We start from the raw sequence: 27364 nt of genomic DNA, 5'->3' as shown, positions 1-27364 counted from the left end.
GTTTTCACTGTCCTTAAAACGGGCTGATGACTTCCTTGTTCTATGAAGTCCCTCCTTCAGAAATACGTAACGAGTTCTGATTGTGCCAGCGGTTCCTGTGTTGTGATTCGACAGCAGCTTTGCGCACGTTGCCCGGAAAGGTCACGCCTCTTACCATAACGTGGAGATGCATGCGCTCAGGCCAAACAAAGGTGATTTGACTCCGGGATGAAAATAACAGCGTCTCGACGACATGGCGACAAACACACTCTACAAACGCAACTCTTCCAATTCTCCGTGGGAGCGCAACAAGACCACGCCCCCTTTTTTTGTGTATTCCTGTGGGCGGAGGTTAGTCAAAAAACTGTTCTAGTGACGTCATTAACGCCAACTAAAGTTTGAAAAATGGGATCACGAAGAACAGGACCTTTAAAGGTGCTCTAAGCGATGTTGGGTAACGTCACTTCTTGTTGATGTTCAAAGTATTGTCAAACAAAATGGAGGCTAGCTCAACCCTCCCTCCTCCTCATCCCATCCACTCCCCCTTCCTTCCGTGCTTCCTGAAACTGTCATGAACCATTTAGAAAAAACAAACTGGATTTACCCACCTGTCCAGCAAAAACAGAGCCACCTGAATGTCGGATTGGAAGCCCTTCTGCCGGCGGAGTTCTCGCCACCTTTTGAATGCTTTTCTGATGTAAATTCTGGACTTTGCGTTCCTTCTCCTTTTCCCTCTTCTTTGTTATTTGTTCATCGGAACGTCGTCTCTTTGGTCGTGTGTCGGCCATATCAAAATTCGCAAGAATATAAAATTTTAGTCGTTATGTTAGTCGTTGTTAGGACATCTCTCCTCTAGCTAACTTCCCTCTTCATCCTTCTCTCTCCACCACTCCCCACACCCCCCTTCATGTGCACGCGCACTAACCCCCCAACCCCCACCCCCAAATCATTCTTGTCGGTTATTGGCTGGAACACTGTTTGTTATGTTTCGTGGTCCAGGCTGGGCCAGTTTGTTTTTCTTGCCGTTTGTGGAGCCTGGGCTGTCTACAGAGACCACGTTTTTTTTACAGTGTGTTCAGGGGACAGCAGCTAGCGGATAGTGAGGAGATGTTTGCTGAATGTGACAAAAAAATGTTGGGCCTAAAAAATGCGTGACATCGCTTAGAGCACCTTTAATGCGCTGCTTTCATTGAAGCAAACACACACATACGTCACTGACTCATTCAACTCAATTCAACTCACAGCTTCATTGCTAGAGAGACACTGAACAGACACAGGTAATTCACACACACATCTCTCTCTCTCTCTCTCTCTCTCTCTCTCTCTCTCTCTCTCTCTCTCTCTCTCTCTCTCTCTCTCTCTCTCTCTCTCTCTCTCTCTCTCTCTCTCGATAGGATAATTAATTCAAATAAGACTAATCTTACTGCACTACTTGAGCCCTATTCGGACGGGATTAACTTTACAAGGGTAGATGGAGTAATGTAATTTTACCACAGGACGTCTGTAATATTAATGACCAATTCGCACGGGATAAGATATCTCATTAAAACTAGCAGAAGTGGGAGGGGTAACTCAATTTGTGCATCGCCGTCACCCTCCTGTCGTCATGTGTGTATTACATTGCTTCCTGATATCACTTGTGCAAACACATATAACCTATTATGTCTGGTCGAACGATGTATTAATTAATTTCAGATTGGATTGTGTTGGTAATAGGCACTTACCTAACGCTAAAAGATGTTTCGTGCTTCTAACAAGTGCTTTCGATCTTCTGAGTGCTTTTTCAAGAGTTTCCATACTTGAAAAAACGTGAAATGACAAAATATTTATGTACATATTTACAGTGGGTCTATTCGCACGGGATTAGTATTACCTGAGGTAATTTTTCCAGGCCTTTTTACTGAAGGTAAAAGTCGCCGTAATCTTTACTGACATTGTCCGTAATGATTACTGAGATGGCACATTCGGACGGGACAAAAATCACTGAGCAGCTCTGGTAATTATCACTTTACCCCACCTCTCCATGTTAAACTAGTCCCGTCCGAATAGGGCTTTAATCTCTGTCTGATTTAAAATGGAACGAATGCAAGATCTAATGAGTTGTAGCTGATGAACCTAACCACCATTTTAACCCTTCCAGTCAAATTAAGCACTGCAAACATCAATGACAGCTTTAACGTGTCAGTGCTGCATGCAAATGACCATGGTATTGACCTTATTTAGAGCAGCGCCATGACAGGTATGAAAACGAGGCTGTGAGGGATAGACTTGCCATGTTTTCATTGGCATCCACTGTAAAACGCTGTATAAAGCTCCTAGATCACTTATTTTCCACAGCTCATGTTGTCTGGAGTTAGATTGTCTTGGAAGGATATTTTTGCAGTGTTTCATCAGCAGAACAATCCAAAAGCCCATTAAATACAATTTAATTAAAAACAGTACAACCCACTGAAGAGATGTATGTCTGTTCCTCACAGCCTCGCTTTCATTCCCGTTAAACATCTAAGATGGCGCTGCTGTGAATAAGGTCTATAAGCAGGATAATCCACGGCTAGCTGTGAATTAAACGATTTGAAAGCACTCCGCTTTGCTTCGGGTGCTTCTTTGCCTCCACGGCGTGTATTAAAATCGTTTAATGCACAGCTAGCATTGCATTATCCCTTACTAATTATCAATGTTGAAAACAGTCGTTCTGCTTAATATTTTTGAGGAAACCCTGATACATTTACATTGAATAGAATGCTCAAAAGAACAGCCTTTATTTGAAGTGTTTTTTTTTTTTTTACAGTGTCACTTTTGTTCAATTTAATGCATCCTTGCTGAATTTAAGTATAAATTTCTTTCAGAACAACATTTTTATATAGACTTCCATAGATAGGTATATATGTATATAGGTGTGGTATATAGACTTACAAATCTTGACAGCATACTTTATATAAAATGTTTTTAAACACTGCAAAAAAACTAACCCCCAGTTTGTTTCTTTGCAGTGTTTTAGGGAGCAAACTTTTAGTCCACTTGAATTTCAAGATTCCCTGAGCAGTGCACTAACTACTAAACTAGGGGGTGGATTGAGACACACCCCTGGAGCTGTAGATTTTAAGTATGAGTAAGTCTGCTCCACCACATCAGCTTTAATGACTTTGCTGTTGCCCAGATGGAAGACGAGATATCGTGATTTATTTGTCTCGGCGGAGTGTTGCCGCCAGCAGGAGTGCTTTTAGTATGCAATGATATTACTATTCGCTGGAGCGAATTGTGGATGTTAGTTTGAGTGCATGTGTGCGTCTCCATTGTTTTGTTATTGCCGACATGCCGTAATTCAAATACCAAACTAGAAACTCTCTATCTCCCCTCTATCTGTTTACCAGAGAGCGAGTTAACATGTTCATCCTCTTCCAATGACCACGCTTTTCTCTAGGGGGCTCATTAGAGTGTCCGAGCGACGCTGTGGCTCCACACTGTCTTTGGTGGGAGGGATGCAGGCCATCGAGAGGATGTTCGCACTCAGACAGGCCCATTTAAAGCCCTCTCCTCCCCATATCATACTCTTAAATTACATCAGCCACACACACCCACATCAAACACATTAGTCACACGGATCCACCGGATGAATCGCTTCTCTCCTGGGTCACTTCTCTCAATGATGTTTGCTGATGTTTTTATGCGCATTTGAGAGAGCAATGCAGTGTCTTTTTGCTGCTTTTCACCATTGTTGTGTCATCTCAAGAAAGCAGAGTGATAGACAGGACTGTTTCATCTTAAATGAGAATGAGTACCTGTAGGTAACAGGTTATTCATTCTGCATGAAATATGCTGAACGTTGATACTCTCTGGCTTATCCATTCTGACAGTTTTTTACACACTGTTTTGATCACTGGGCCATGTGACACAACTGAATTACATATGCCATGCCTGCTCTTTTGCTCTTTGGTTTGTTTTTTGTCAGGGCTGTCAATTGATTAATAAATTTGATTGTAATTAATTTCACATAATCTCACAAAAAATACATAACATGGACACTTTATGTTTCAATTGCAGCAAAATATATGTTTACTACAGAGATTATCTCACTTGCACAAAAATATCATCTGCATATTAGTCAGTGATGAAATACACATGAAGTAAAATTACTTTTGTCCCCTTAGACCAGTCTTAGGCTCATTGGAAAAACATACCTCTACCAAAACCTTTGAAAACTAAACCCCCAAAACTAAAAAGAATACCTATACAATTCACTGCAGTTTCTAGCTGAAATGAGCACTAGTGACAGTAAAACACCAACAACTTAATTTCAACTCTCTGAACATTTCATTTCCGAACAACCAACTCAATAATATATTGCCATAATCATGTTCATATGTTTCAGAGAAAATTAAACACACTTTTAGCACCACTTACTGGACATTTCACTTCGAAAGTGTTGCAAAATTTTCCCAATGATCCTAGGTTGCCTCTGACAATCATCTAATGTTTCTCCAAATTACATTTCACTTCTACAGCGGGGAATTTTTGTTTTATTTTTGATAGTTCACCTAGGAGAGACAATTAATAAAACCCTTGAATTAATTATACTAATCATTTATTCAGTTTTAATCAATTCTAACGTAAAAACTTTTGCTCTTTTTTAGTAATCACAGAATAGAATAAAACTGTTATAATGTCAGATTTAATGTGTTAACTGTGTGTAATAAAAATAACAACATTAGAGTTGAATTAAACACATACGTTAATGTGCTCAATTTTACAGCCATTGTTTGTATTCTTTAAGACAGTGTAATATTTAACTGCCTGAAAGTTCTGGTGTGAGTTTATATTAACATGTGAAATACATTCCTTAAGCTTTTCCTATTATGGTAATTCTCAGCACTACACTAGAATTCTGCATCCACTCTCAAGAAAATGTGAGTGTTCCTTGCCTGCAAAACAATGATACTGTAGGGTGTTGCCAGGGCATTGCTACTTGGTAGCTAAGGTGTTTTGGGTGGGTTGCTAATGTGTTCTGACTGGTTGTTAGCACATTGCTATGTGGTTGCTAGGGTCTTGCTATGTGGTTGCTACTGTGTTCTGAGTGGTGGTTAGCTTTTATTAGTGGTTGTGGGAATGGATTTGGAATGGGTTTTTGTTCAGTGGTCTTAATTTTCCATTCAAGTTAGACTCAGTCAGTCATTCAGGTTAAAGGTGTCATTCTACAACATAAGGGCCCAGTTTCACAGACAGGGCTTAGATCAAGCCAGGATTAGGTCTTAGTTCAATTAGGGCATTTAAGTAGCTTTAATAAACGTGCCTTAGAAAAAAAACTTTACTGATGTGCGTCTTGAGACAAAACAATGGCATTGACATATTTTAAGATATGTCAGTGCAAGTTGCTTTCAGTTAAAACAGCTCAAACATGCATTTTAGTCTGGGACTAGCTTACAGTAAGCCTTGTCTGTGAAACCGAGGGAAGGTTTGCCATTTGATTTACTTTACACTATATACACTGTAGAAAATGTTTTAGGTTCTCTTAACTATTGTTTTAAAAAAATGTCCTAAGTAACATTACTTTTTGTCAATTTTAATTTGTTCATTCACTAAATGCAAAATGACTCGTTCAGGCAATACATTCATTAAATTCATCATATAAAGTCAGCTACATGTAACCGAGCTGTAAAGGTCACACTTAATTCCCGACTATGCCACCGACTATAAAACCTCAAGCCCCCAAGCAGTGAAGAAAGGGTAAGACTCTGATGACCCCAGAGGACAGATACTCCCACTCAGGCTGGCTCATGGAACACAAAGAAAAGAATCAAAAACTCCCTTTTGAACAATTACACAAAATAAACCTTAGCAGTGGCCTCAACCTTATCCCAGGTCACACACTGATTTAAAATCACACACTTAAACCAAATACAAGAGTACAACATAAACACAAAGCCAAAAAAAAAACCAATACAAAACTAAACAAAGTTTACATAATAAAACTAAAATTAATCATAAGCAAAATAGCAGGGTCTAGACATCAGAGGTCCATATGTACATAGCTCCACAAGAAAACATCTGTACCGTACTCCAAAAGTGGAACGAAAACCAAATTCAACATCATATTCTTCACTGCTATTAGGCTAAACATGACGTCCTCAACCCCGAAATTAAACCCAACTCAGTTTTTGTGTGTGTGTTTTAGTAATTGTTGGTTTCTTGGTAAAGAAACACATTTTTACTCAAATTAATCAAAATGGGTTTATCACGTTCTGGAACCAAACTATAATATTCAGAAGTAAACAGTGTAGCTGACTGAGTGTTTATGTCAGAATGTTTATTTTTAAACCACAACCTTCTTGGGGCTTCTTTGACTGATACAACCCTCTAATGTCAGAATGTTTATTTTTAAACCACAACCTTCTAAGTGCTTCTTTTACTGGTATTTTTAACGATATCTTTTGCATTTCTCATCCAAACAACGTCAAACTTGGCACTGCACTTACTCGTGCCCATAGCAAGACACCTGTCGAGTTTGACACACACAGACACAGACACACACACACAGACAGACACACAGACAGACAGACGTTTCTGTAATTTATAGATAGACAGACCCAATATATATATTTCTGTCAGGACCACTATCGTCAAATACGATTGGCAATTGCATACAGATTGGCGGTATGGTTCTTTTCTGGGCACGAACTCCCTTGCGCATCCATGCAGCCTAGCATGGATAAGAGCAGGGAGAGCAGCAATAACCCCCCTTAGGGTACACAGAACAGAACCAACAAGAATGCATTGCAGATATCATAAATCCAAAATCCAAGATTTTAAAGTACAACATGATTCAAGAATTTAATGCCATACTGACTGGACAAGAGGAGGAGCTGGGGATGGAGGAGGGTAATTAGCTCGTGAGAAACGCGATAGCTGCTGATACTGAAGGAGCTTATATATGTATACAGTGATAGGCATTGTATTCCTATACTGTAGGTAGACGACGTGTATCAGCTGAGAGTCAGCTGATGCGAGCTTGACTAATGTGACCTGCCAGAACTGACACTATGCTTTATATATATATATATATATATATATATACACACACACACACACACACACACACACACACACACACATTCAAATGATTTAAACGCGGGAAAAGAGGCAATAATCGGCCCACGCGTGCTGTTATCTGTGCGCACAGCCTCACACACTCGAAGCGTGTGCACGCAGAGAGGGAGAAAGAGAGGGAGAGAGGGAGGCTCGTTTCAGGCAGTGCTTGAACACCGAATTGATTCCTCTTTTGCGTTTACTTAAGCTTGAAGGGACACATACCAACAAAATTATGTAAAAATATCCTTCTCCACAAGTATTCTTCCGATAATGTCATAAGTGAACAGTTGAGAAAGAAACCGGATGTGTGTCAGTATATTCGGTCCGTGCATTCGGTCTTAAAGTGACAGCAGCCTAATATTCCCTTTCTGTGTCATTTTATGTTTATTTTATTAACATTAAACAACATCATCATCATCATCATCATCATCTATCCTCGCTCATGACTCCTCAGGAAACTTCCTCGCTCCTCGTTCCTTGCGGTGCAATTAGAGAATTGAGATGTCCTTCAAGATGGCTGAATCGAATCAAAGATGCACAGGTTTGAGGACGTAGGAGCGAGGAAACAAGGAAGCATCAATTGAGAGTATTGAGAAGCACCCATTGTCTGATTAATCCATACACTGGTCTATCCACAATTTATACTGGTACTTTCAAAAATAAAGCATTGGATGTTATGCAAACCATAAAAGCAGTATGGAGTTAGCACAGGATAATTAAAATGCTGTTGCGTCTGTGTTCTCTTGTGTCTTTGTATTTCAGGTATGAGAATACTGGTGACTCTGCTTCTTGATACTCTGCCTATGTTAGGCAACGTCCTCCTGCTGTGCTTTTTTGTGTTCTTTATATTCGGCATTGTCGGGGTGCAGCTGTGGGCTGGACTTCTTCGGAATCGGTGTTTCATGCCAGCTGACGTGAAAGCGTAAGTACTGTCCTGCTCTTATCTAACCGGCAGCCTTCTTCCCCTCTTCTCCTCTTTTACCCTCTCTCCGCTGGGAGCATGTCAGCGCTATCAACATGATCCAAAGTGGCAGCCAACTGTTGCCAGCAGCAATGGCATTTCAGCCACTGACAGTCTTGTAAACTGAGCATTGCACCTTGGTGTCAAATCAGTGCTGAGCATTGGTCCCCGAGCACTGAAGGTACACACACCTCCAACAAAGGTACAAGAGTAAAACAACATTACATAAGAAAAGTATTTAGAGGCATTGATGACGACTGCAGTCGTCAAAATGGATTGAATTATAAATCGTATATTTTGATGTAATGGGACAAATTGGTGCTCTGTAAGTGCATGTGTTCGTGTAATGGCCCCTGTGATTCAAGGGGCCATTACGCAAACATTTTCCTCAGCCAGTTCTTATTTAGCATGAAATATGAGCTAGTGAAATGTCCTGTTCTGAAGTGTTTTTGCTGAAAATTTATTTTCATTTTATTGAGATTAAATTAAATTAAGCACTGCATATGATGGCGGTAAAAGCAGAGTTTTGACCCGGTTCAGCCCTTACATGCATTCAGTTGATTTAATTTTTTCTTAGCCATACCATTTGTGACATGATATTCCCAGGCCTTCAATGGCATCAGAGTATATATTGTTTTAAGAGCAATGTTTGACAGTCATGTTCTGTTTTAAATTTAATTTGTTATATGCTTGGGGGCTCCAGGCTCCCCAATGATGTGCATATAAAATGATAATAGCAATTTTGAAATTAACTTATTTTCCCTTTAAATCTTATACTTCTTAATTTAAACACATCAGGCGGACGAATCAATGACAAGCAAGAGTGTCCATGATAAAGAAAAGGAAAAAATAGTTTAGAAATCTAATTTAAAACACATTTTCCAAATTTGTAGAAATGTATTCTTTGTGTCCGGTTGGTTTCAGAGGGTTTTGAACAATGTTTATACAATTTTCAAGTTTATATTTAATTCATGAATATCATACTATTTTGGAGGAATCACCCCACATGACATTTTACAACCTGAACCAACCTTGCCTTGTCATAAAAAGGTCACATATCGGATATTTTAAGAGACTTATTGACCTTGGCACGCAGTCCTGAGGTTCTGCAGGGGTCCTCAGTCTCATGTACTGTAAATGACTAATGTAAAGATAAGGAAGAAGCTGTGGTCTCTGAGCATATAATGTGTCAGTTACAGTTTGTTTGTTTTATATATATATATATTTCGCATTGTATGTGTTTCCACAGCCTTTATAATCTGTCGTTCATGAGTCCGTACTACATGAGTGAAGAAGGTGAGGACAACCCCTTCATCTGCTCCACCAATAAGGAGAACGGCATGCTGCGCTGCAGTGAGGTGCCCCACCTCAAGGAGGGTGTTGAGTGCACTTTAAATGCATCTCCACCGGGACATGCCTACTCGGGCCTGGATGGGACCAGCAACAGCAGCTGTGTTAACTGGAACCAATATTACAATGTGTGTGAGGCCGGGGAGCTCAACCCGCACAAAGGGGCAGTGAACTTTGATAACATTGGATATGCCTGGATTGCGATATTCCAGGTACGTTCCTCTTGAAATGGTGTTCTGATCAGTTCTGTAGTCCAGATCTTTTTTTTCACATCACTGATGCTCTTTTTGTTGAACGCTGTGGGAATGGAAATGCATTATGGCCCTTTCAGACAGGACGCGGAATGCGCTGCGCTATGAAACCCATTTATCTTCTTTTTCCTAAAGTCAAAGGCCCTAGTTATTCCAAAGATAGATTAGGCTTTTTACAACTTTTTATTGCTTGATTTTCTTCTTGAAAGGACAAAGTCTTGTTAAGCACGCTCCAACCACACCAAATAATTGAATCTCCACTGAGAAAATGTCTGTTTTAGTCATTTCTGCCCCTTTCTCGGAAGTAGCTCTGCAAAGTGATGAGATTTTTCGATGGGAAAGTGATATCTTTTATCACAGCCTGTGGAAATTAAATAAGAAAAGAATAAGCGTCACACTGCATATTAACTCATCAGTACTTTCAATCCATCCTCATCAGCAGAGTTGAATCACCACAGACGGACTGATGGCACAGACCTCTGTTAAAGAGTATTTTAATATGCACAGTCATGCCTTTGGTGGAGGGCCCACCGTACAGACATACAGCGAGAACTATGTTTCATTCTGTGGAAATGATTGTCGGTCTCATTTGTCCGATCATTACAAGTGGGTCAGTCACATGGCGTCCCTTTTGGCTGGGCCATAAAGACAGGAAAGGTTATGCAATTATAAAAGAGGGCGTTTTCATCTGTCAACATGAGATTTTAATAAGACCTGGATTGTACTCATAAAATGACACCCCCGAGAGCAGGTTATTCACTTTTATGTCCAGATAAGCCTTCTTTAATAATGGTTACTATCAAATTAAACTTACACATATCATGCCATCATTTATTTTTGATTTCTTTTTAGAAACTATATTTGTTTTAAAGTTGTTTCAGATCCAGACTTACAGTCTTCAAAAATAAAAATCGATCATAAAAAAATAGGTTTTACATTTTAAGAATGGAGTCATGAATTGTAACATGAATAATATTTTAGGATTTAATATTTATTGGGTGAAAACGGATTTAGATCAATTTATATAAAGAAAATGAATGAAATTCAAGGTAGATTTCACCTGTGAGCAAAATATTTTTACTGTCTATTTGTAATTTGGCAGATATTTTGCTAAATTATGTTAAAAGTTTGAAAATATTAGTTAATTGTGTGTGTTTGGAATGCATAAAATGCTATCTATTAAAGGTCCCATTCCATGGATTATTTTTATTATTTTATCATGTTTCCAGGGGTGCCCTTATAATGTTAGTATGTTTTTTAGATCAAAATTTTTTATAATTTAGAAATAAAAGGCATATTTTCTAGCCTGATTTCATTCCCTGGTTTGAACACTCTGTTTAAAGGGGCGTGTCTGCTGAGAGACTTCAGTGTAAACGCCCTCTGCTGTGATTGGCTGAAATGCTTGCATATGAAATATCTGGCATTACATGTGGAACTATCTGGAAAACTTTTACTATTACAGCTATTATACGTTTTTACTATTACAGCTATCGGGATTAACCAATCGTGATAAGTTTTTTAAGTATTTAGATCTCTTTCAATCACATAAAAAATTGCTGTGACGAGCATTGAGCAGATGACAGCCTGTTGATCGCGTGAAAAAAGATCTTATCATTGCAACGCAGTTTCTGCACTCACTAATGATTTCACCAATGCAAACATGAAGCATATAAATACAGTAAGAGCTTCGTTGTGCAGTGTAACAGCGTCATTGATTTCATAACGAGTGTTGGCAAGTGTCCATATAAACTCGCGCTGTGTGATTGACAGCTTGGACGATTGGAAAGGGATTGTTCTTTGATCGCTTTCTGTATATTAATCACAGTTTAAGTAAGATTATTTTCATCCTACTAAGAGAAACGATGTGAAGTTGATCGCTACTTCCATATTAAATCACTACTTGTACTTACCGCTTGCTGGAATATAGTTGAAATTGTCCCCTTCGTCAGTATGAAACGCTGAGAGAAGCCTGCTTGATATTATTCCAGGTTAGAAAAACAGTCCGTGGTGAAATGGACAGAGCAAACTAACTTCGAATTAAACTTTTGCGGTATCCGATTATAGATAAACATCAACCATCTGTTGACATTTCGCCATCAATACGCCTGTGTTCCTGTGGGCGGAGGTTAGTCTAAACACGGTTCTGGTGATGTCACTAATGACGGAAGTAGAGGGGTGTAGTCCAATCGAGCCGTTTTTTGTAGTCAACTTCTGTTAAATAAAATATCTCGCTTGGCATTGAACTTTGAGCTTTATAATTTTACAGATATTATTTATACTCTAACAACAACATTACACACTAACTAAAGTTTGAAACATGGGATCACGTAGAACGGGACCTTTAAAGTTTACTTAGCCACAAGCCGGCAGTTTTATTCTAAAAAAAATTTAAATTAAACACCTGCTACATAAGGAAATATTCAAGGATATTAGTGCTATGACCAGCTGAAAACAATCCCACTAACACGTTTTTGTTAGTCTGACATCCAATAAATCCTGAGCCCAAATGGACTCAAGCAATATTTTGAAATTATGCCTGGCTGTTTACAGTATGTAAAAAGAGGCTATAATAAATGATGTAAAATTGTGTGTCTAGCAGTACAGTCCCATTTGCAAAATGTAAATGTGGTCCCATTTGCAAAATGTCAAAAATGTAAACGGTTTGAATCAGCTATTTTAAAGCCAACTGTGTGGATCCACTGCGGAAATCAAGAAGATTCATGTTTTTGTTTTTATGTGAACAACTGAAATTTGTCTCTTGTTAGACAGCATAGAAAGAATGAGAAAAACGGGGGTTCACACATGAGGTCTAATGCTAAATGATACAGCTGGATGGGAATGAAATGCAGTGCTGCAGGCACAGAACTTCCAAAGCAAATGACTCAATGCTAATAGACGTAACCCTGCGCTACTACTTTTACTGCAATCAAACTAACAATCAGACCTCTGGCATCACTCTGTACCATGAAGACTTTGCTATATTTCTCTTTGATTTGTATGTCTTTATCTATAAAAAAACAAAACACACACACATTCAAAATTAATCCCTGGGAAGAAACAACTCTTTTTCAAGAGCTTTAGTGTCTAAGAGTGCTCAAGATAAAAAATTGGACATGTCTTAATCTGAGGTAAGGTAATTTATTGAAACTTTACCTCAGGTCAAGGTGTATTACATGGACTCTACATTTGAATGTGTTTGAACTCAATTATAATTTTCAAAAACCTCCAGAAAAAAAAATACAATAAACTTGCAGGCTTTCCATTCCCCAGACAAACTCTCAAAACTCAGTGTTTGAGCCACCAGCCATCTGCACAGTTGGAAATGTGAGCCAGGCCCCTGAGACTGCTATTGTGCTGAGCCAAGCTCAAAATAATGATCACTTGAATCTTTCAGCTCACAGCATTTCTCTTAATTTCTCTTGTGTTTTTTTGCAGGTTATTACTTTGGAAGGATGGGTGGACATCATGTATTACGTCATGGATGCCCACTCCTTTTACAATTTTATATATTTTATATTACTTATTATAGTAAGTATACTCTAATTGAAGGTATTTCATAATGTCGGCCTGTTTCACACTGTATACATGAATCGAGTGCAATAACTGTATTTCAATTCAGACAAATTTAACAGGTATAACATTTCAGGAAATGAAATGTTCCTCAACCCTGATCCATTCGTTTGTTAAATATAAAGTAGTATACAAATTTCTACAAGTGACATTACAAATAGATTTATCTGTTTCTCAGTGTGACCTAGGAAAACTTAAACTGAAATTTTGCATCCTTTGCCTCACCTTATTTTGGAATTCAAAGTCCTAAATTTGATTTTAAATTCAGGATATTGAATTGAGAATGGGTATAAAATTACAGTTCAGTTCCTGAGTTTGAATTGAGCAGAACCCCGGTTAATAGGGATGCCAAAATATACACAATCATACTAACACTGATAATAATAAGAAATGTTTCATGAGCATCAAATCAGCATATTAGAATGATTTCTGAAGGATCACGAGAGTAATGATGCTGAAAATTCAGCTTTGACATCACAAGAATAATTACATTTTAAAATATATTTAAAAATATTAAATATTACTGTTAGTGAGCATAAGACCCTTCTTTCAAAAAAGAAATCTTGGCGACCCCAAACTTTTGAACTGTGGTGTATGTGCACCACTTACAGTACATGTGAGGTGTAAAACAGGCATTAAAGAGACTTCTCATGTTCATGATGGTGAACTACAATGACCTTTGTGTCTCTCAGGTGGGTTCCTTCTTCATGATCAACCTGTGCCTGGTTGTAATAGCAACCCAGTTCTCAGAAACAAAGCAGCGTGAGAACCAGCTGATGCAGGAGCAGCGAGCATGCTACCTCTCCAACGACAGCACCCTTGCCAGCTACTCTGAGCCGGGGAGCTGCTACGAGGAGATGCTCAGGTACATCAGCCACCTGTACCGCAAGGTGAAGCGCCGCGTTTCCCGCATCTACAACAACTGGCAGAGCAAGCGCAGAAAGAAAGTGAACCCCAACAGCGTGCTGAGTGGAGGAGGAGGCACTGGCGGCGGGGTCAACGGTCACAGCAGGCACAGGGGTGGCGGGAACTGGGTCCGTTCCATCCACAACCTCATCCAACAGCACCAACGACAGCACTGTCACCTCAGCAACGGCAGCCCCAGTCCTGTGGTCTCTACTGGGCCCGGCGAGGCTCTGGAAATGAGGTCTATCGCAACGGGGCCGCAACTAACTGTGTCCTCTCAGCCAACCGGCATGCACAATCTTTCTTCCAGGACTCAGTCAGTGCACAGCATTTATCAAGGTGACTTTCACGAGGCCCCACAAGGGCGATCGAGCGCTACGGTGGGCGTGCCGGCGCTCGGACGACTAAACGGGGGTATGAACTATCCAACCATCTTGCCCTCCCTCATCTGCAGCTATACAGGCAGCAGTTCTGCTGGGAAAGGGAGAGGGGAATCGGATGCAAATACAGGATGTGAAGCGATTGATCCATTTGAGAAGCTGCACCAGCTCATGGGAGAACATAGTAAGTTTTTCATGGTCATTGTTTCCACTTCCAGGCAGTTCCAGTTGTACTCACCCTGCACAGCCTGTTTCAGGATAATGAAAGGCGTTCTGTGAAGTGATTGTCGGGCAGCCCTTTACGAACGTGACAGAAAATCAATACCTCAAATGTTAAAGTCATTAACACAATCTTCAAAGGAGTGAGGCGGCAACCAGCACTCCTCTAGCGATTGTGGCCATCAAGCCCTTTGAAATCCTACATCAACAGTTGATTCCTCGTGTTAGATGGAGACAGCAGGCTTATCTGTCACTGGAAGGAAAAGATCAGTTGGTTTTCAATGATTCAGACCGCTGGCGTTTCTAGTTGAGTAGTATTAAAGATTGAGTTCACCCAAATTAAACATGGTCAAACCAATATAAATTAATTTTTACCACAGCTCTTATTTAATCCACATTCACCTATACATATTTCCACATTACTTATATCTGTAAAGCATCTGTTTTTTAGAAATGTCACATTTTTAATTTGCACTCAAAAAAACTTGAAAGTAAGTTAAAATTCACATACAAGTTTATGCACTATAGGCTGAGATGAATTTTCTGTATAATGTTAAGTCGAAATTGACATTAAAGGTTGAGTTTTGACTGTCTGACACCGAATAAGAGGCAAGACGCTTGTGTTCATACGACACTTCAGACAAATGTCCAAAATTATGAAAGATTTGGAAAATGTGAAAGATTTGAATGGAAATGCAGCAACTGGCTCTTTTGTGTTTGTAACCAATCATAATGGGGCATTGTTAAATGCAGAGGTGCAGATTTTAATTGAAAAATTACTTAAAGGGATAGTTCACCAAAAATGTACCTACTTTCAACATTTAATCACCCTTATGTTCCAAACGTGTTTGCATTTTTTTCATTTGTGGAACATAAGAGAAGATATTTCGAGAAATGTCTTCTTTTTTGTACTTCTCAGTACAATGGAAGTAAAAGGTAACAAAACTGCTTGGTTTTCAACATAATTCAAAATCATACAGGTTTAGAGGTACACGATGATCAGTAAATTATTTTGCAGAATTTTACATTTTCAATCGCTTTAAATTATGCCCTATTCCTCACATAAAACTACTGTATGACTTATAATTTTAATTTTTTTTTGTCAATTATTCCTTTAAATGTATGATACTTATATGAGTTCAAGTGACACATTTACTGCAGGAACAGTACATTTTGTCCCAGTACTATACTGGATTTGGTTTTGCATTATATCGTTTGTTCAGCCCCAGATAATCAAGGCATCTCTTTAATGCCCAAGCCAGTTTTCATTTTTATATCAGTCTGTTGCAAAATGACTATTTGTGGATTTCTTTCAACATGAATGTGTACTGCATGTTTACTTCAAATTCACTGCCTCTGCCAGTGCCAGCAGTAATTTTTGATTGCTGCTCGAGTCACCTACACTTCAGCTCATTACCACAGACTAAAGTGGGCCAGATTATGTCCTCAGGAAACACATTAGTATAAGAGTACAGCCACAAACATACTCTGATTGGACCAATTAGTTTTATTTAAAGTAGTGAGATCACAAGACCAAGAGAGGGCTTAAACAGAACGCATAGAGCACTGGCTTGACGGTGGCTAGAAAAGTAAACTAATAGACTAACTAATTAAAGTAACTGGTTCTATTGGTTTGACTAGTAAAGTGGAACAAATTAGGTCCAGATATGTGTAATCATTCAAATAAGTGACCTCACAATAAACAACAGGTTAATTATAAGATCTGTTGATGTTTGAGTTATACGCCAGGTAGAATAAAGCATGTGAATGATTTAGATATCATGTTTCTCCTGAGAAATGTCCTCAATCCAGAAGGAAGTAATGCACAACAGCAACAGATAAATTAGCAATCAGTGTTAGGGAATGTTACTTTTAAAAGCAGTTAAGCATTACAAATTGCATCATAAAAAATACATAATTATGTTACAGTGTTACTTTGTATGTGAAGTAATGTTTGGAAAACAATAATGTAATGTATTCCTTAATGTATTGAAATGCATGAAACGCAGTAACTTGTTGACTGATAGTGTTTTTCCCCCATGTAGGCCACAGTCGTGTGCTGTTGCAGATAGCTGGTGTGGTGCCCACTCAGTTGCTTCTTGAGCTCTTGAGTTGCCCGTATTGCTCAAGGGCCCTGGAGACCATGGATCTGGAGCTCGGTGATTCAGACTACTCCAGATCAGAAGGGGACGTGGTGTACGAGCTCTCCCATGGACCAGAGTTAAAACCCAGACATGAATTCCATCATAAAATACTGGAGAAGCGTAACCGCCTGGCTCAGTTCTGGGAGGACTTCCGGGACCGATTGACACGCATAGTGGATAGCAAATACTTCAATCAAGGGATTATGATTGCCATCCTTATCAACACCTTGAGTATGGGGATTGAACACCATGAGCAGGTGAGTGCAAGTGTGGGTTCCTTCATGAATTTTCTGAACGCTTACATTGCTTTAATAGAAATGCTGCAAGGACAATGTATTTTTGTTGGCCAAAACCCGAAAACAAGTTATTAGTTTTGCACTTCCGATTCTGTTGCCGTGAAGACAATGGGTTTTTAATGGGCTTTTGGTTAAACGCTTGCAATTAGGTCTTTGGTTAACAAAAGCTCAAGATATTTTCACGTTTTATTCTATGACCTAAAATACATCAGTAATACCCCCCCTTAATTAAAGGGACATATTATGCAAAATTCAACATAATTTGCTGGCAGTGTGTGTACACAACCACCCTATAATGGTAAAAATCCACACACTCCTTTTTTTTATCCCCATAAATAATTTGCATTTAAAGTAACTCGCCGACTTTTTGCGACTTAAGCTTATTCACCGTATCCCCGAGAGTTAGATAAGTCCATACATACCCTTCTCATCTACGTGCGTGCCGTAACTCTGTGTGACGCACCCACCGCTAGCCTAGCTTAGCACAAAGACTGGATGTAAACGGCTCCAGCTAGCATACTGCTCCTAATAAGTGACAAAATAATGCCAACATTTTTTTATTTACATGTTGTGATTTGTATAGTCACAGCGTGTACAAATAACAAGGTCACATGAGACACAGCCATCTTCTAACCGTATACATACTGGGAACTATATTCTCAGAAGCCGAAGCACTGCTACTTCTGCGGAGTGATTTACTCCAACTCTGAATGAACTCTCTGCTCCTCACCACGGGGCTTCTCAGGTGCTGCGAGCAAATCACTCCGCCCAAGTAGCAGTGCTTCGCCTTCTGAGAATATAGTTACCAGTATGTATACGGTTAGAAGGTGGCTGTGTCTCATGTGACCTTGTTATTTGTTAATAAATAACTAATAATTAATAACGGTTTATAAGAAAAAAAAAGTCATTTGCAGTTAACCTGACTATATAATAATGTATTCCCCAGCGAAATGTCATTGTGACACGAGCAGAGGTTAGCTGTTTATTTATTTTTCATTCATAAACAGTGATGAGGATTCATAGCTTTATTGGGCAAACAGATCTCCTGGTTACATAACTGTGTTGTGCTGCAATGCACCTCTATCTCTCCTCACCATGTTGTTGGGATGTTACTACTCGTGGTTTCGCACCCAATCCTGTGGTTTGACATTTATCCAATCTGATAGAGGTCTCAAGGAATGTGTGTGGAAGCAGTACGGACATTTTCTGCAGCTGGTATTGAGGATAATATTGATTAATTGAGTCTTGCGTATAAAACATAATAATTTTATGCAGAGGGAATAAAACATTTACCTACACTCTTGTAATAGTATTAAATACTTAATCTTGGATTTACAGTAAGGATGGACCGATGGCCAACTGACGGGGTTTCGTTAGTTGACTCAATTGACAAGATATGCTTTTTTTTATACCTTGCAAACAGTGATGTACTTACTGTTGTTGTAAATTCGATTGATTTAAATGTCATAAAGTTTTCTAGATTTTTAACACAAATTAAGTTTTGTCAAAATTTGGGTTATGCACAACAAACTGTATTCGACATATTGGGTTATTTTACAAAGTGTAAAATAGGTTCTCATCGGTTCCGGTTCTGGTCTTTTTGCATGTGCGTTGTTAAATATAGAGCCGTTTTACTCAAGATACCTTCAAAGGAGCGAGTCCATCACATATGCAGATTGATATCTAAAAGTTTTTTCTTTTTTTTTCTTCTCACTAACATTTACATATGTAAATCAAATAAAACAGGAAAGATAAAAAGATCTAGCTAGGTTAGCTGATTACCTTTAAAGTCATAGCTATTGCCGTCAGTTCATACAGCCGCGGATACAATGAGACCTGTTTTCCTGTTTGTTCATGTGACGTTCGGCATAAATGGCTTGTGATAAATATTGTTACTTTGCTAAAAGGTGGTTTGGAGATTGATTGGTTTTGAAATAATGTTTAACTGCTCTGGTAGAAATAAATTTCAGTTGCACCTTGACTTTTTTCATTATTGAAAGAAGAATTTTCACAATAGGAAGCTAGTGTGCTAATAATAGATCTGAACAAACCCTTTTATCTTACATGTAATTATGTGTAATTATATATGATTGATTGGTTGCTCTTTGACTAAAGCGTGGCTTGTTGAATACCAATACGGGGCCCAGATAGCACATCTGCTTTTGAAGTAAAGTCTTTAATCGTTATGTTACTTTAAAGAACAGTTCATGTTGTCTAATTAACCCAAGACATGAAATAAGGCTCTTTTAATCCTTATTTGAGAAGCAGAAGAGGTGAAAATTGTTAGTAGACATTTGTTATGGTGGCTTTGGGGTTTAGAGACTTCCTTCTTTGGAGATTCTTAGATCCATTTTAAAGAATTAGGTAACATGAATTCTTGAGTAAAATGCTTGTTATTTGTGTCTTGAGGAGGGACTACTTTTTTAGGTTGAAGAACTTGTGATTATGTAACCAATGGCAATGTCAGTGCTTTACAGTTAAATGAAAGAGTTATGCTTTTGAGTATGTCTGATAGTAGCACATTTTAAGAATCTATTTATGGCGCTGTCTGCTTGCTGCCTAGTCTTCCATTATATGTGTATTTAATGTATAAATATCTTTCCAGTTTGAAATTATTGTTGGCATGTCACAAAGCTGATTCCATTTTAGAGTAAGAAAATGTTATTACGAGGTTATATCACTACTGAATCTTTATTAATTGTAATTTTGACGTTGTATTGTAATTGCAACTTTATTTTTCATCTGAGGTGGTAACAAGCCTTCATAGTCCACATGCATTAAATTAAAGAACAAAAATGTATGATGTGATAAACAGGATGTTTACTGGGTAACTGCCATTATTTGAAATCAATTGTTTTAAGGCTTATCCATATAGGTGTTTGTTTAGTTCTGTCAGCTATTGGGAAAAATTGTCACCAGTAGTAATTGAGGGAGGATTACAGTAATGAGATAAGGCTGGGTGCATTGATCTATGTACTGAATGCTCTTGGCATAGTGGGGAGAAAGATCAGCAACTCAGCAGAGTCTCCGCACTCTTGAGTCAATCAGCCCCCTAATCGGATTTACATGGGGCCACTTACAGTCTTCATTACTGCATCAGTCAAAGTCACCCCACTGAGATAACTGTTCACCCCATCACTAAAGATACACGCATGTCTTGACTGCACATACTGTTATTTCCTTTTTATAAATATTAGCCATTAGGCTGAGGGGCTGACATGAAATTCTTTTGGGAAGTTGACATATCCTGCAGTGTGATGTGCTATTCTCCTTCGAAAAGTATTTTAAAGCCATTTGTAAGTCATTTATTGGCTGATTCCCCTGAATGTGTAAACACAGTGACTCAAAACATCGTTCTGTTTGTTTGAACATCCTGACTAGCACAACATAGCAACAGTTGCTCAACCAATGGCACGAGTTTGGGGCAGGGCTATCTGTTTCTGCCACCAATGGCAGAGTTTTTGGTATTTCCGATTTGATTTTCATACAATCATTTATTTCTTTATTTTTATTGTCATTATGCGTGAAATTTTTTATAGCATCATATTAATTAATAGACTTATTTTGTATGTTTAAAAATGCATTTGTCACAGTGCCGAAAATTTGCTAGTGGCAACAAAACGTCTCAGGTTCCGTATGTAACCCTGGTTCCGTGATAGGGAACGAGACGCTGCGTTTGAGACGCTGTGGGAACGCCCTGCGTGATTGCGTCGTGAAGCACGTGTATAATCAGTCCAATGGAAAGACGAGACGTCATAGGCGGGTGACGTCATCGACCAGGAAACTATAAAGCACCCCTGAAACCAGACCGTGTTAGCTTCTGGTAAGCCTGAAGCAAGTCGATCAGGGCATGCAGGAAGTATGGCAGGCGAACGCAGCGTCTCGTTTCCTATCAGGGAACCAGTGTTACATGCGTAACCTGAGACGTTCCCTTTCAAGGGAACTTGAGCTGCATTTGAGACGCTGTGGGAACCCCATACCCACTACGCCATAATACCAAATGCTCGTTCTGTGTGAATTCCTTGCGCACACTAAGAAGCAAGCAACCTAGCCCCAGGAGTGGAGAAGTCTATATCATAAAATCTGACAAATGTATGTGGTGAGGACCTGCCCGCCGCATTACAAATATCCTGAAGAGAAACTCCTGAAATTAAAGCCTTAGAGGCAGCCATACTCCTTGTAGAATGGGCCCGAACAGCCAAGGGTGAAGGCTGTCCGGCCGCTTCATAAGCAAGTGAGACTGCCTCAACTACCCACTTGCTCATTACCTATTTAGATGCAGGGCAACCTTCCTTAGGTGACCCGAAGCAGACAAATAATTGCTCTGATTTACGCCACAGGTGAACGTATGCATCCAAAGCCCGAACAGGACATAACAGATTAAGTTTTTCCTGATCTGGGGTATTAAATGGTGGAGGATAAAAGGCCTGCAGCACTATTGGGCCTGCAACATTAGTAGAGACCTTAGGGATGTAACCCGGCCTAGGGTGAAGAAATGCCTTCACCATACCAGGTGCAAATTCCAAACATGAAGGAGCAACCGACAAGGCTTGCAAATCTCCAATTCTCTTGATAGAAGAAATAGCGAGAAGAAATAAAGTTTTTAGAGTGAGGAACTTTTCTGAAACCTCTTCAATGGGCTCGAAGGGAGCCAAAGCCAGACCCTCAAGTACAATGGCCAAATCTCAAGCCGGTGCTCTAGAGTGCAGTGCAGGTCTCAACCTCAATGTACTATGGAGAAAACGAATAATCAGAGGATCTCTCCCAAGAGAAGTGCCCCCCAGAGGGTTGTGGTAGGCTGATATAGCCGCCACATATACCTTTAAGGTAGATTGAGATAATCCAGCAGAGCTGTACCAACAGGGCAGTTAACAGGGTCTAGGTGACGTTCACCATACCAGGCAGTGAATAATCTCCATTTCAATGCATATAGTTTTCTTGTAGAAGGCGCTCTGGAATGGAGAATGATCTCAACGACCTCAGTCGAGAGACCGGATTCTATAAGCTGGGGCCCCTCAGGGGCCAGGCCCACAGTTTCCACAACTCCGGATGAGGGTGAAATATTGTGCCCCCTGCTTGGGACAGTAGGTCCCTCCTGACCGGAATCTCCATGGGAGAGCCGTCTAGAAGGGACACTAGGTCCGAGAACCACACTCGGGCCGGCCAGTAAAGGGCTACTAGTAGCAGACGGGCCCCTTCCCGGCGAACCCTCTCCACAACACCCGGAAGCATGGATATCGGGGGGAAATGCGTACAGATGTAACCTCTGCCAAACCTGCACCATCGCATGCAGTCCGAGAGGAGGTGGGTGCGTAAGGGAGAACCACATGGGACAATGGGTTGTCTCTGATGATGCGAAAAGGTCGACTTGAGCTTGACCAAATTTCTCCCAAAGAAGCCCCACCACCTCGGGGTGAAGTCTCCACTCCCCGGGCCTCAGCCCCTGCCACGACAGGATATCCCCTCCCAGATTCTGATGCCCCGGAATATATACTGCCCTGAGTGACAGCAATTTCCCCTGGGCCCATAGGAGGATCTGATGGGCCTGCTTGCATAGGTGACGTGACCTCAGACCCCCCTGATGGTTGATATAGGAGACCACCGATGTGTTGTCCGTGCGGACAAGCACATGGTGACCTCTCAGGTCTGGCAGGAAATATTTGAGTGCTTGAAATACCGCCATCATTTCTAGCCAATTTATGTGCCAAGAACATTGATGGTCATGCCAAAGACCTTTCGCCGAGCGGCCACTCATGATCCCCCTCCATCCCGTGAGGGAAGCATCCGTCGATAGCGTTACGCGTCGACAAGAAGCCCCCAGTCAATACTGGGCCCTGGGCGAGGATACTGGCACTGGGCCCTGGGCGAGGAACCAAGGTTTCTTCCACATGACCAAGGCACGTAGGCATTGCCGCATGACCTTGATCATGCAAAACGGATTTCTCCTCGGAGAAAACCCCTTGGTCCTGAGCCACCACTGCAGAGGTCTCATGTACAGAAGGCCAAAAGTGATTACGTTGGACGCAGCTGTAATGAGCCCCAACAGTCTCTGAAACTGTTTCACAGTGAGTGACTGGCCTAGTTTTACCCCCTTTACGGCTGTGAGAATCGCAGAAATACGTGCAGGAGACAGATGTGCTGGCATTGTTGTCGAATCCCATATTACACCCAGAAAAGAGGAGCACACTCTTTTTGCCGTTGAGCCGCAACCCCAACATCTTTATGTGAGACAGAACGACATCTTGATGCCGAACTGCCATCTGCTCGGACTGAGCTAGAATCAACCAATCGTCGATATAATTTAATACGCGAATGCCCTGGAGTCTCAGAGGAGCCAGAGCTGCATCCACGCATTTTGTAAAGGTGCGGGGTGATAAACCTAAGCCGAAGGGAAGAACCCGATACTGGTATGCTTCGCCCCCGAAAGCGAACCTCAGGAACTTCCTGTGATGAGGATGTATAGATACATGGAAGTACGCGTCCTTCAAGTCTATTGTGACAAACCAGTCTGGTTTGAGTGTAAGCATTCTGAACTTGAGTTTCTGAACTCTGCTGTTTAATTGACGCAGATCTAGAATAGGATGCAACCCCCCATCCTTCTTTGGAACAATGAAGTAACGGCTGTTAAACCCTTTCTATAGCCCCTTTTTGTAGAAGCGTCAGTACTTCCTGCTCCATAACCAGAGCCTGCTCGGAGTCCACCACTGTGGGAAGGACCCCTTGAAATCTGGGCGGACGAGAACCGAACTGAATTCTGTAACCCTTTTCTATTATATGCAGGACCCACTGAGAAATATTTGGTAGTAGTTTCCACGCTGCCAGAAATTCTGCTAAGGGGACCAGTCTCTCGAGACTGGCCTCTGGATTTGGTTGAACAGTCATTTCGGTGCCCTGAAACGGCAAACCGGCAGGGAACAACCGAAGTGGCAGCGCTGCGACTCTCCTCAGAGGGCGCCGAGGAGGAACGATTTCTCGAAACCGTCCCTCCTCGGAGGGGACCACCCTCAGAAGCCTGACAACCTTGGCGTCAGGACTTCTTCTTAGTCCAAGCTCTCTTAGAGATGACAGTCCTCAGATCTTGCCTACCCCTAACAGGCTTAGACTGCGACCGCCACCCAGGTTCCCCAGATTGTGAAGGAGCCCGAGCGGCGACGCTCTGTTTCTGTTGCACTCTGTGCTGTGAGGAGCTCGTAGACGGCCGAGACTATGGCTCGGGGACATTGGACCAGCGAGGAAGAAACCTCTGGAATTGTTCTCACACGACAGCATCAAACTTCTGTCACGCTGACACGTTGACCCCAGGGGATCTTTTGAAAAAAGTTCAATTCTTATACTCAAAGTCAACGAAAACCGAGCAGGATCAAGCCATTTTACAGTTGATCGCCGTCAAAAAAGTTCAGGAGGTATTTCTTAGCGATGGCTGATTGAATGTATTTTAGTCCAGTGCCTGTATAGCCTATAAGATTAGTATTGACCGAGTTCAGAGGCTGTCATATGTGGATCAACTTACTTTGTTGTGTATTTTCAACAGTTTCAATATGAAAAATTACTTTTATATTGATTCAATGGATTAATTGCATTTTGAAAAAAAAGTGTCATGAATTTATTGCATTTTTGGTAAAAAATAATCAGTTTTTATAATAAATCTTTGAAAATCTAAATCTGGATTTGAATTTTTTATGTTATTATAACCTAAAGATGCTATGTGAAAGTTTAAAACAAAAAATAGTGGTTTTCATCTTGCCACTTTCTTGGTAAAGAAAACACATTTTTACTCAAATTAATCAAAATGGGTTTATCACGTTTTGGAACCAAATTATAATATTCAGAAGTAAACAGTGTAGCTGACAGAGTGTTTATGTCAGAATGTTTATTTTTAAACCACAACCTTCTTGGGGCTTCTTTGACCGATACAACCCTCTAATGTCAGAATGTTTATTTTTAAACCACAACCTTCTAAGTGCTTCTTTTACCGATATATTTAACAACCGTGTTGTTGTTTTTCGTTCATTTAGCCTTTTCTGAGTTGTTCTGCACTCAGAGGTGTATAAAGAAGTGGGAATGTGTGCTATGCATCATAGGAAATGATGGAGGAAGGGGGCAATAAAGGTTGCAGCAGCCGACTCCCTCTGGACTGTCCTCTGCTAACATCACTCTCCTTTAGTCTGCCATGTTGCCGCCACTGAAAGCCCAGTGTTCAAACATGCATTTTCACTGTCATTGCTTTTCTATTGCTCTGTCCAGCAAATGTGCTTGATGCAGCAGCAGTGGGAATTTGTAGCTTTGCACTCAGGCAGACCATTTTCAGGAAAGCTGGGATGGATATTCGATTTGTGTGTAGTGTAAGTGGTGTAGTGGTTCAGTCGAAAATAAAAAATGCCATCATTTACGCACCCTCATGTTAAAAGGACATTAAAAGGGTCTTCAAAAAGCCCCCAAAAGCAGTATAAAAATATATAAAAAATAGTCCATACACTATATTCCAAATCTGAACTCATGCAATATAGGCTATTTGTGTGAGAAACAGACATTAATTTACATTGATGTTTACTGATAATTTTCCCATTCGGGTGGGACAATAATCATTGAGGATCATTAAAGGGTTAGCCTAGTTCACCCCAAAATTCTGTTAGTAATTACTCACCCTCATGTTGTTCAAAACCCGTAAGACTTTTGTTCATCTTCAGAACACAAATTAAGATATTTTTGATGAAATCTGAGAGCTGGCTCACTCCTTCATAGGCTTCTAGGTAATTGTATTCTGCCGGCCCAGAAAAGTTAGTAATGACATCATTAAAATTGTCCAAGTGACTACAGTGGCTCAACCTTAAGTTTATCAAGCAACAAGAATACTTTTTGTGAGTATGTATTTTATTGAAGAGTGGTCAGGATATTGTTTTGATATTGATAGTGTGTGATTGTCATGTGAACCATCCCTGGTTTTGTTGCAGGGGATGAGCAATAGGGTCTGGGGAGGAGGGATCAACAACAATACAATTGTTTAATATCTTAAAACTAGACATGCACTGATCATCTCTGTCACTAGAAAAAAAGACACGTCATTTTGTTGGAAAAATTATGCACAGGCTTGAAGATTGTGTTTAGAATGAATCACGACTGAGCTCAGGCTATGGCACTGCATAATGGCACGTGTCTCACTCTATGAGGAAAATTACACTAAACAATGTTTTTGCCCCATAGTATGTTTTATGAATCTGTTGCTTCAGAATTGTTCTGGCAAATTAGCATTGCATTTTATTTCAAGCCAAATTAGAGTTAACACACTTCAACAATCTTGGCACCTGAGGTGGTGTCCGCTGCTGGAATAATGATTCACAAAGCAACCTGTTCAACACGACACAAGCACATCTGTTTATGTATATATGTTGCATAAATTGTAAGATTTAAATGGAAATTTACCCACTGAAAATGTGACTACCATCTGTTTTATTTTGACACTGCTATCTTATATTAGCAGATATTCTGGGTTTTTGTTTATTTCTTGTACCTGGCAATACTAATTAGCCTACAAATAGCCTACAAAATCTGTGATGCTAAAACTGTTTAGGACTACAAATTGATGCCTGTTAGGCGGAAAATGCTTGTCTAATCTAACATTGCAGTATAAGATGATATAATGAAAGGTCTTCATTTTTCTTTTACTAATCCATTTCTAATCTGTTGTTCCTGGGTACCAAGTAGTTTTGGGAAGTGGCATATAAATATTCATGAAGTACATTAATTAATGTATTTAGATCAATGCAGGCACCAGAAGCAGTGGAGCCCCCTAGTGGTGATCTGTCAGCACAGGTTCTTTTACTTCAGTTCTCTTTCATCATCTCATGTTCAAGATCCACCTATGGGAAGGGCATCCGTACCTGACCTCTGCAGAAGCATCCAATTGCACCAAGTCTGGCAAGACAGACAGAAGCGCGCAGCCAATGCTAAGGCCCCACCTCTTACCTGCGGACATAAGAAGCCTGCATGCGCTGCTGTTCTCCAGTTGACATGCGCTTCTCGCGATCTCTGCACTTACACAGTTTGGTTGGATTTACGCTGCTCACCTTACGGCCGCTCGCCTCAACATTGAGTGGCCGGCTCCACAGAGCACCACCGACCAGGAAAGGGACATTTATGACGGGAAAGTGCTGGGACCCCCTCCCGGTCCGAGGAAACAACTCTTCCCCGTCCTCCTAGCGTGCGTGAAGCACATGAGGCACAACTG

At 40.4% G+C, this 27364-nt stretch overlaps 1 protein-coding gene across 3 annotated transcripts in view; it reads left to right on the top strand.

Annotated features, from left to right (window-relative positions):
* Positions 1 to 27364, top strand: part of cacna1ha (calcium channel, voltage-dependent, T type, alpha 1H subunit a) — a 65889-nt gene that overhangs the window by 4141 nt on the left and 34384 nt on the right. For all 3 annotated transcript variants that reach the window (XM_084425439.1, XM_084425438.1, XM_084425437.1), the window contains exons 4-8: positions 7825 to 7984; positions 9273 to 9585; positions 13060 to 13152; positions 13887 to 14664; positions 16745 to 17100. In XM_084425439.1, the coding sequence (XP_084281565.1) occupies positions 7825 to 7984; positions 9273 to 9585; positions 13060 to 13152; positions 13887 to 14664; positions 16745 to 17100 (1700 nt within the window). The remainder of the gene's footprint in view (positions 1 to 7824; positions 7985 to 9272; positions 9586 to 13059; positions 13153 to 13886; positions 14665 to 16744; positions 17101 to 27364) is intronic.

The sequence above is a fragment of the Rutilus rutilus genome (genome assembly GCF_951802725.1).
Source record: "Rutilus rutilus genome assembly, chromosome: 1".
In the NCBI taxonomy this organism is placed as follows: Eukaryota; Metazoa; Chordata; class Actinopteri; order Cypriniformes; family Leuciscidae; genus Rutilus; species Rutilus rutilus.
This window is presented reverse-complemented; position numbering and strand designations above follow the sequence as displayed.